Source organism: Octodon degus, unplaced genomic scaffold, assembly GCF_000260255.1.
Source record: "Octodon degus isolate 3935 unplaced genomic scaffold, OctDeg1.0 scaffold00055, whole genome shotgun sequence".
Lineage (NCBI taxonomy): Eukaryota > Metazoa > Chordata > Mammalia > Rodentia > Octodontidae > Octodon > Octodon degus.
In genome coordinates, this window is record NW_004524631.1 from 9,198,070 (window position 1) to 9,209,755 (window position 11,686).

Below are 11,686 nucleotides of genomic sequence, written 5' to 3' on the forward strand. Positions count from 1 at the left end.
TGCTTTAGACCACTGAGCCATCTCACCAGCCCCTATACTTCTTGTTATATAGGTCTTGCTTTATCTTGGTCTTGACTATCCAGCAGAAAAGTATAAAACTGAGGTATATAAAGTAAAGCCATATTAATATGCTGAGCTGTAAAAGGCTCAAGTCAACAACTTCTGTGGATAACACACTACTATTGTGGACTGCTAGACTGTATTGGATTATTTTGCTGAATTCATACACCTATCGTATTTAGATGCCAGTGGAATACTCATCTCTGACAGGACTATCCAAAAAAGGGAATACAAAGGAAGGACCATTTTGTATTTGTATATACAGAATAGTTAGGACAGATATACAGCTACTTTTGCTTAATTCAATGAGAAGAAAGATTTGTAGTAATATTGTTTGGACAGGATATGCTGTCTTCCTGTCTGCATCTTGTACTATGGATAACCACTAAGAAGATAACAATGCACAATGTATTAATTATTGAAACTGTCCTATTAATCAGTTTTGAAACTGTCTCATTGCTATTTGTTTCTCAATAAAATAAAATTAAAAACAATAGTGAAAGCATTCTCTTTAATTATACAGAACCTAAGAGAATCAACCCAAGTCTAGAATATAAGTACAAGTATTTAAAATAATTGTATTCACAGTTGATTAGGCACTAAAGAAGATACTTTCATTTTCTGTCTCAAAGGTGATTTTATTTTATTTTTTTCCTTAAAGATTTGGGACTTTAATGGATATTGTCACCACACACTAAATGTTGGACAAGATGAAGCTGTGGATATTTCACACATCCTTGTTCTCAAGAATACAATACTGGTTACAGGTGGGAAAAGGTATGAAATGCTTCATGTAGACTTTGTTTGAATCAAAACATAAAAGAACAGGAATGTGGACATCTGCATTGATTACATGCCATTAACCTGCTGGTGATCTCAGAGAGGGAAAAAACTGTAGTTGGAATGAAAAGTTTAATGTGTGAAAGAGAGGTCATGTGACTTAAGTGTCTGTGTGAAGTATTATAAGGCTTACTGTAGCTTTAGGAATTTGACTTTCTCTGCAAAAAATTTCAGATAAGGAAAGAATATCATTTGCTGAATGTCGTAGTCAGGGTTTATAAGGGAAACAATTTAGTAACAGGAAACATAACTTATGAGATTTCTGTAAGAGTCACTCAAAGAGTGAAACACAAAAGAGTGCAGGAAATCTGTCCACATACTAAAGACCCAAAGAATCCAGCTGAGGGTCTGGATCCCAAGGCAGTGTCCTGCATGCGTCCAGCTGAAGACCTAGAGCCCATAACACCACCACCCACAAGTGCAACCAGAGGTGAGAGCCCACAAAAATGTTTCATGTAAGCGTTTTTCTAGGATCCGTGCTGAGAAGGCCCCAAAATCAGTGGTAGAAGATAGAAAGTCTGTGCCGGTGGGCTGAGGCATCTTTACTGGAGCCAGGAAGTGATGCTCAAAGAAAGGACCAGAGCTTCCCCCAAAGTGAACTGTAGATATTCCCAGTAATAGCAAGGGCCAGAGCTTCTCTGATGATAACAGCCAAGTTGATATCAGGAAAGCCAGCCTGACAAGCTCCTCCAGGAAGACCAACAGCACCCAGGAGAACCAACAGCACCCTTCTTCCTCCCCAGCTCTCCTTTTTTGTTTGTGACAATCCTCAGGTGATTCCTGTGCATCCAGTGCTGCACTGATGCAGTTAAGCTGGGGGTCACGAATTGGCTACCAGTTGTCCATCCACCACACTCAGTTGCGAAAGCTTCCTCAGCTGTGATGGGAGCTCACTCTTCTCGCGAAGCCTATTTTCAGTTGGAATAGAGGAGGGAACTGGCCCACTGACTTCTAGTGTTAAGACCCACTTCATATCACTGCAGAGAAAGCACCTTTCACAGCCACTTACTCTTTGGTAGGTTTTTTTTTTTTATTTCATTATAAGGAAAATTACTTCTTTCCTAAGAGAACTAAAAGATTATAAACAGTCTTTCCTATGCTATCACAACTGAAGTGTGATGCATTTTGAAAATATACTTTTCCATAAATTCAATAATTCATAAAGTCTTTTTGTAACAGGTAATTTGCCCAACATTATTCATTAGAGAACTATGAGCTTAATGGCCTGAAACTAGGATTATGATTTTATACTTAGAAAACCAGCAGCATATATTTGGGGATTTTAATCAAACATAGAAATGGTTTTTCTTCTAATGTAATGAACAAACAGACTAACAAACAGTGTTGCAAACTGCTCTGTTTTCTAGGCTTGGCTTATTATAAAAAACCTGTAATATATTTCATATTAAGAATTAATTCAATCATCCCCTTCTTTGAAGGATAAAATTCCACGTTCCTGTGAGTAAGCACGATCCATTATCAACTTATAGCTACTCCAACAGCCTGTGACCTAAAAATCTCTATAACTAGACCATGGCAGTGAAGAAGCTTGATCCTCCAGAGCCACAGCAGAGTAGATAGGTGTTATCCCATTGATCTAAAAATTTAAATTTTGAACAAAACTAAAAGGAATTAATACGTATATTAATATGTATATGTCAAAATGTGAAGTTTTAGTTGTTAAAATGTCCAGTTAGAAATAAGCTGTAAATGTAAAATGTTTTTGATTGTTTATAAGGGAAAATTTGAAAGACTAGATGTATTGAGTTACCAATAATAATAATAATATTAATAATAATAATAATTATTATTATTGGCAGAACCGGGGATTGAACTCAGGCCCTTATGCTTGCCAGGGAAGGGCTTATTCCACTGAGCCATCTCCCCTGCCCTCCAAAAATTATTTAAAGAAATATTAGATCCTCTGATCTATGCTGGCTGGTGGTCATTTGTCATAATCTTGAGGAGGAAGATTTTGGATCAATTGAATGAGAATAACAAAAATTATTACTTCTTTTATTTTTCTCTTTTTTCTTTTTTTTTCATCTTTCTGAAGTTAGTCAGGAGTTAGACACTTTAGTTGGAATGGAATATGGAATAATAATATTCTCTCAATTACTTTAGTGGATGGAAAGATTATATTTTCGAGTCAAAGGTGTTATGTAGGAATGTATTTTGCAGGATAAAACAGAGGATCTTTTTTGCTAAGAAGCTTTTCACAAAAGGCGCATAATGGTGGACAACTGCTTGGTAGATTTATAGAACTATGGTCAATTAAGCCAGCTCTTTAATACTTCTGTGATTCCAAAAGAAATAACCAGAAAGTTGACAGCTTATTAAACTTTTTGTAAAGCCCATAGAGAGACTGTTAGGATAAGTTGTAGCTTTAACTTTAGGCTCTATCTAAATGCAGAGATTAGTTTGATAATTTTGGCCAGGATGGAAGAGTAATTACACTAAGAGGAAAGCACCTGAACACAGCATTTGATGTATTTTGTTTATATTGCTGGGAAACATTAGACACTTCATACATGGTATCTAATTTAATCCTTCATCTTGCAAGGTAACTGATAATTTTTTTAAAAATTGTATTTTAAAGAGAAAAAAAAAACAACAAAGACAACAACAAAGCAACAAATGAAAAAGATACAGAATATAATAAAAAGACATACAGAATTTCGAAACGAGAAAGGGAAATTAGCAATAGTTATTGTATTGCACACTTTTTTCACCAAGCTCCTACCCATTGGCTTGCTGGGTATGTCCGGCTGTAATGCCAAGTTAGCTTATTATTTGTTCCCCTCTCTAAAACACGCTTTTTGTCATAGATGTAGAGCTTTAGCTAGTGGCCAGGGATCTAGTTATCCATCTTGATTTTCATTTCTCATTCAATCTCACAATCTAGTAGCTACTACCACGTCTTACCATTTTGAGGTCCTCAATGTTTCCTAAACTTATTTGTGTGAATACTTCAACTATATTTTTCAGAGCGTTATTTCTACTGAAAGGAATATCACAACCTTCTGATTTGTCCTTTCTTCCAGTAACCCCACCTCCCACCATTTAAATAAATTTGTACCTTTCGGTACAGTGATTACCTTTTACAATGAATGCATATTGCTCCTGGTTAAAAACCTTTCTGTATCTACAAAATATATTTAAGTTCCCTCTGACTCGGGCTTATGCTTTATTATCTAGTTTCATTTTTACATGTTCTTGGGTCTATTTTAAACCTTAGCAAATGACCTGCTAGCAGTATGTCCCCTACAATGTATACTGTTTTATATCTCTATTCCTTTATTTTTTCTCCATACCTAGAAACCCTTTTCTAGTTCTTCTTCAGTATAGCTAGCATTTATTCTTATTTCAAGGCTAGTTCAGATTTCTTCTCCACTAAGATATTCATGTTAACTCCCAACGTGAATATATGTCCTCCCTCTGTGTTTGCGCTTTCTAGGTGAGGATCCTATTCCACTTAGCTGTGCATGCGTACCTACACACGTCGGCTGCCTTCTGGGTGAACAGTGATACTTTTTGAACAATTTAATTAGTATGTCTTGGATAGATAGGAAAACTAAGGATTAGAGACAGTAATTCCCTACATCCTTACAATTTGCAAGAAGCAAACAACATAGATACCGAACTCTACTATACTCTTCATAAGAAATCAGATGGGAAAATAGTATACATTTCTTACAAAAGAAAAAATTCAGGCTTGAGCAGGTTGAGTACACCAGCCAAGGTTACAAAGCACTTAGTAGAAAGCTGAGCCATAAATCTATGCCATAGTTACAAATCTATGTCTTTAAAAAAATCATTTATTTATTTATCTACTTATATGGTACAGGGTCTCACTACACAGCTTGGATTCATAGTGTTCCACCTTTCTCAGCCTCCCCAGTGCAGGGATTATAGGTGTGCACCACCACACAGTTTCTTGTCAGCAAGGTCTGCCCATTACCATGCATGTCCTACCGAAGAGCCGACCCTGGGCGGGGCCTCGTGCTTGCCAGGCAGGTGCTTAAACCACTGGCTGTCTCCCCAGCCCTGGAAATCTATGTCTTGAGTGACTTGATTGAAAATGGAATCTGTTACTGTTTGGATTAAAAATGTCCCCCATGATGTTCAAAGATGGGATTTGGGGAAGTGGTTAGAAGTAATCACAGTAATCTAATAAACTTTAGACATAAATGCACTGTTAGGAGGTAGAGCCCAGTTGCAGGGCATAGGTCGTGGGGCTTCACCTACAGCTGATATTTCTGTCCCAAAACTGCCCTGCTTTTCTCACTCCTGTGCTCTTTATTTGCTCTCCTCCACCACGTGCTTCTACCCTCCTGTTTCTGCCTGGAGGCCCATTGACCGCGGACTGACACCTCTGATACTCTGAGCCAAAACAAGGTTTTCCTCCTTTAAGTTATTTATGTCAGATATTTTGTCACAATAACAAAAACCTGAGTAACACAGAGACATAAAATCATGGAAAGAAACTCTGATGGGGCAGGGTGGTTATTTGGAGCAAGGTTAATAAGTCTGGTCTGTGCAGGTGAAGAAACACAAAGGTATTCGTTATCAACTTGACAATATCTTAGAAACATCTCAGAATATTTCTCTCCCTTCCTTACTCATAAATACATAAAAACTGCCTCTAGGTAGAAAGCACCAAGTCAGGAAACATAGTGGATTGATGTGAAAAGTCATGCTTCTAGTTGTCAAGGTCTCCTAATTTATTGGAAGAATTAACACCTGCAAGACAGGATATAGTAAGTACCAGTATAAAGCAGTCCTAAGAAAATTAAGTAGAGACCAAAAGTAGTTTATTTACAAATGTGAGCATTCATATCTAGGGAATTTATCTTTCAGGAAAAGAAGTTCAAAGTTCAAAACTACTAGAAATACATTTCTTAGTTCTTAAGTAACATACACTTACATAGTTGAAAATTAACATAGTGTTGATTCAGAAATCACTCCTTGGACCTTTGGCCAAATTATATTAGTAAAATTAAATGAACACACAATTGATTATATTTTCATTTCTTCAAAATAGGCATGTAATATGTACCATAATATTTCTTTAATTAAAAAAAATGTTTTCAGTACAGAGCCTGCAGTACACAGATTGGACTCATAGTGATCCTCCTGTTTTCATCCTCCCAAGCACTGGGATTACAGGTTTGCACCACCATGCCCAGTCTCATTCACTGTCTCAGCGCGCCCCAGAGATCGGGCCGGTACGGCATGCCAGGGATCAATCCCCAGTCCCTGCGTCTGCCTAAGCAGGTGTTTTAATCTGCTGAGCTATTTGGTGGGCCATATTTCTTTAAAGCTTATAACCAGCTCTAAAACTGTGATTCCTTGCTTACAGGGCATTAAACAAATTGACTTAGTTGCTTTCACTTTCTTTTGTGCAAAAGAGAAATTTCTCTGTTTTCTTCCCCACTTTATCAACATATAATTGACAAATAAAAATTATATTTATTTATGGCATGCAAATTAATGTTTTGATGTTTGTAAAAGTGTGAAATGACTATATCAAGCCAAATAATACATCCATACTTTATATACATACTAGCTGCTTTCATGAGACTGTTTTACTTCTGAAGATTTTATCTCCTTAAAAATTTAGACATATACATGTATTATAAAAGATTATATATAAATCTTTCACATACTTTGAAATATGTCTGAAAGTACTATTATAAGTATCATCCTTCGTGGAGCTCCATAGAGAAGCAGGTGTTTAATGAATAACTAAGGATATAATTCTACTTTTTTCTCCCAAGTCTCAATCTTAAAAATAACCAGAAATGCATGCATAATTTTCATATAAAGTATAAGAGTTAAAACATTTCATTGCCAACTTTATCTGAGTTTTCAAAGTATTTTTGAAAGAAGTGGCATTAATAATTTGAAGTTACTCAAGAATAAAATGCATATATTCCAAACTATTAAATTATTAACAAGTGCCTTAGAAAGAAACTTACAATCTCATATGACTTAATTCATTTATGAGGATAGACAGAATCAGGATAGATAGCTCTGTGGACAATTGTAGCTCACTCCAAATTAGCCATGTTGGCCCCGAGGAAAGAACCAGTTACACTTGAAATTCACCAACAGTCTTTAAATAACATTTGATGTTTACTCCACTGTCCAAAATCAGACACTATCAAGTTTCAGAAGAAGAAAGTAAGAAAAGAAATCAAAATGAATTGATTTATGTGGAATTCATTATCAAATATTCATTATTTTAGGCTTTACAATACTGGTAAGCCTAAAAATCAGAAAATCAAAGGTTATATATTAATAAGTCTTACTATAATGAACCAGCAACATGTTTATAACTAGCCCCTGATGGAGTGAATGTTTCTTGTATTATCCTCATGACAATTTCAATTTGATTAAATTTTAGTCAAAAAGTCATTTTCAGGCCTGGGTATAGCTTAGTGATACAGTGTGTGCCTGGTCTACTGGGTGGTACCGACTTCAATCTCCTGTACCACCTAAAAGAAAAAAAAACCCTTATTTTCCTAATTCACTCTTCCTAGGGAAAAAATGTTTTCCCCTCTCATTTTTCATGGACTTTTTCTGTACTTAACAGGTAAGCTAACTTTGTTCTCCTAGAATTGATCACCACAAATAAGGTTTGAATTCCAGATGTGATCCTCATCACAAGAGGCAGTGACCCAGTTGCAGGGCTCTCAGGCCTCCAGATGTGGGCATGGAAAGACTCCTTCAGGTCCTGGAAGAGGAAGTCTATTGAACTCCGAAGGTGGCTGTCACTTGGCTCATTGTGTACTTTAATTTTACTCTTGGCAAAAGTACAAACTTAAACAATCTGCCTTTGAAATGAAAACTATAGTGTAAATTCTGAAGACATTTTAAGGACAACTGTCATTTCAATTCAAGGCTTTAAAGAAAAGGTGACAGGCAATTAGCTTTTCAGCATTTTGACACACAAGGTCAAATATCAGAAGGGCTACTCTTATACCCGCTTAAGAAAATCCTTCTGTGCCTTTGAGTAGCATTCCTTGAATATATTTAGCTCACCTACTTAATACGGCTATCTGGGCAAACAGACATTTAAGTTGTTTTGGGCTAAGAGATAATAGCTGTTGGTCAGGCCTGTTTCTCTCAGGCCTGCCATTTTCTTCATCTTTAACATATTCATCCAAACTTACCAAGCATAAGGAGAAATTTAAAAATATAGGCATAAAAAAAGGTATTGTGAGATTTAATTGTAATTTCAGAACTTTGGTTACTTTATATTATTTTACTAAACCTTGCTATTGAACTATTATTATTATAATAGTTCAAATTATTATCTTTAAAAATAGAAAAATAATTATTGCATTTGTTGAGCACCTATTATTTGTTAAGTATGATTCAAGGCATTGATGATACAGAAAGAAGTACTTTTGCTTTCTTAAAGCTTATTTTCTGGTAGATAAGATAGAAAAAAACCAGATAAATGAACACAGCATTATTCCATTCAGTTTTAAGTGTCGCAAAGGAGAAGGACAAGGATAAGGATGAGAGACTCGGGAGACAGTGCTGCCATAAGGAGGCCCTGGAAGTCCTGCCCCAGGAGCTGGTGGTTTGGCGGATGCTGTACTCCTCTCATTCATCTGAACAGACTGCTGAGTAGTTCCTCAGTGTGTAGATCACCGTGTAACTACATAGGTTATAGAGCAGACAAGATCCCTAGTGTCCAAGGCTTTCTCTGTCTAGCCAAGGAGCTAAAGTTATATAACATGAAGTGGTGCTGCATAAGTAAGAGATAAGTGAAATAAGAGGTCAGGAGAAGGAGCTATGGAAGTCCTCATTCTTATGGAAGACTGATAGAATAAGGAAGCTTAGAGAAAGGTGTGGGGATTAGTAGGTGTGGGGCTGCATGGGAAAGAAAATCCACATTAGGACAGGAGAGAACACTGTGATTAAAAACAAAGAAGTTAGAAATGTACAAGATTCTCAGAGGAACAAAAGATTATACTTTGGGTTGGACAAGAAGGTATGTTTGAAGGACCAGCCAAATAGCTCAGCAGATTAAAGCGCCTGCAAGCAGGCACTGGGGCCTGGGAGTTTGTGCCAGCCCCGCCCCCAGTGTGTGCTGAGCCCATGAATCAGACCGGGCATGGTGGCACATGCCTGTAATCCCAGCTCTTAGGAAGATGTAAACAGGCAGATCACTATGAGTCCAATCTGGTAGTGAGACCCTGAACACCCTGTAGACCCTTCCCTGAATTACAAAATAAATAAATAAATAAATAAATAAATAAAGCATGTTTCAGAAATTTAGCCCTTGGATAACCACCCCTGAAAGTTCAAAACAGTTCCTTCAGCAAAGAAATTGACTTCAAAACATGTTTTATCATTAAAATCTAGGGAAAATTTGCATTTTGTTGTGTTCATCTATCTTTATTTTGACAGAAAAATCCTCCCCCAATACTCTGTGTGACATTGCCATTTAAGAAGGTATATTGTACTTACCCAATGCTTCCAGTGCCTCTGTCAAATATTTAACTGGATGTTCACATATAAATTTGCAAAGCCAGGGTAGAAGAATAGAGAGAAACAATTCTGAAGATATAACCTGGATGTATATATTATTGGATCTTGGGACATAGGCTCACACATGTGAACTTTATCCTATAGAAATGAAAACTAGAAAAGGTTCTGAAATAGAGAATTGGTCTCATCTTTTATCATGCTATTTATTCTACTCGGAGTGCTTCCTGTTCCAGATCCTGCGCATTACAGGCTCTCAGCCCCTGAATTATGCCATCCATGATAGCTTCTCTGGGCTCTCATGGTAGCTGATCAGCAGTTCTTACCATTTGCCACATTTCATATTTCCCTTTAGTTCTTTTATGTTCATAGCTCTAGGTCTGAGGCATCCATGAACAGAGATTTCACACGGAAGCAGGAAATGCATGTGGAATGAGTGAACATGAGGAGCCCCCAAATGGAAAGATTAATCTAGGAACAGAATGAAGACCATGTCAGAGGAAGGCAGATTAGAGGCAGTGAAACTGATTTGGAGGTTGTTACAACTGTTTAGCCACGGAGTACTGAACCCTAAGCTAGGAAACTATCGCTGGCTGTGTAAAATTATAAAAGCATGCTTTGAATATGTAGTATATGGCAGAAACAAAAGTCTAAGCATTTGATGTGACTGGGGAGAGAGTGACACCCAGGATGCTGTGATGCTGATATGTGCATCAAATCTGAGAATCCGGGATAGTGGAGTGAAGATGGCAGTGTTTGATTTTTTGTCTATTAAGAGTTGTTGCTGATGGATACATTACATGGAACTGCCAGCAGGAAAATGGAAACTATTCAACACCGGCAAAGCTTATGAATGAAGATTAGCTCAGAGCCATCTAAACAGAACAGAGACTAGAATCTGTGGTAGTACTCTGGATGGCTGGTTAAACCTGCTTGGATGGAAAGAGAGGAGCAGAACAAGACAACGAGCGATGTTCGTACTGAAAGGGCAAAAGAAAGAAGGCATTGGTCTCATCATGGAAGAAAAGATGAGGGAGGCAGGAGGAGAAGCAAGAAGTTTTGGCGACAAAAATACCTCAGTGAGGGGAAGAAAGTCCCTCTGTCTGAGACTGCTAGGACAATCAGGAAACCTATGAAGAGATCGGAGAGAAACACTGCAGGAAGATGAAGAGAAAAGGAGGTGAAGACACCAAGCTTATGGTCACAAATGTTCATTTGAAATGCGTGTGGCTGTGGAGGGAAAGAGAGGCTGCCCATATGCTGGTAGCCGCAGCTTGGATTGTGGAGTGGACTCAGCGAGGTAGCCACACTGCCACAATTTAATGGTTGCTTCTTTCCTTCTCCTCTAGGCACCAAGCATTTATTCCCTCTCCCTATCCATTCATGTCTGCTAATTTGCTTGCAATGTTTCAAGATACTTAATTATCTTAAACTATTTTTTTGGTTCATGATGTATCTATCCTATGTCTCATTTCTTTTGATTGACACTTTCCAAGTGTGTTCTACAAGTAGTAGTTCTTCAAAACTCGAAAGATTTCAAGACCCAGTGGCCACTTAAGTCCCAGAAATGTTATAACGAATTTTAGCATGAGAATCTTTATTGTGATATCTCATTACCTTTGCTTAAACTACCAAGCAGTATTTGTTTATAGATCTACCCAAATTTTTATTAGTATTGTCATACAAGTCTTAGTAGTTTCATGGTACACACTTGGAGAAATCCTTTAGCCTTCTTTGATATCATTCTAGTGGCTAACAGGTACTCAATATCTGTATCAATGTTAGACACAGAGCTAAATTCTATGTTCTGTGTCCTAGAGCTGTCACTGTGTTTCGGCCCCAGAACTTCAATCAATTTTTCATTCAGTCTGAAGAATGGAAAGGAGGGGTCCAGCACCATGATGACATTTTATGTGCTGCATTTTTACCTCCACAAACTCTTGCTACAGGTAAATCACATATTCACTTGTCAGTTGGTTACAGACAATTTGGTTTCTTTTGCTCATTTTTTAAAAAAGACATGGGTAACTGCAAAATGAACTGATTTTCTGAAGAGGAAAATCTCAGCCTTGAAACCCCCTTTGGTTCTTATTTCTTTCTTTGTTCTCTTTTCCTTCTCTTTCTTTCTTTCTTTCTTTCTTTCTTTCTTTCTTTCTTTCTTTCTTTCTTTCTTTCTTTCTTTCGTTCCTTCTTTCTTTCTTTCCTTCTTTCTTTCTTGCCTGCCTGCCTTTTCTTTCTTTCTTTCTTTCTTTCTTTCTTTCTTTCTTTCTTTCTTTCTTTC

General features: G+C 37.1%; 1 protein-coding gene across 1 annotated transcript in view; it reads left to right on the forward strand.

Moving 5' to 3' along the window:
* The window catches only part of Wdr49 (WD repeat domain 49), a 114,003-nt gene that overhangs the window by 87,631 nt on the left and 14,686 nt on the right, over positions 1–11,686 (forward strand). Inside the window, exons 10-11 of the mRNA XM_023717810.1 lie at positions 722–837; positions 11,224–11,354. Of these exons, the coding sequence (XP_023573578.1) occupies positions 722–837; positions 11,224–11,354 (247 nt within the window). The remainder of the gene's footprint in view (positions 1–721; positions 838–11,223; positions 11,355–11,686) is intronic.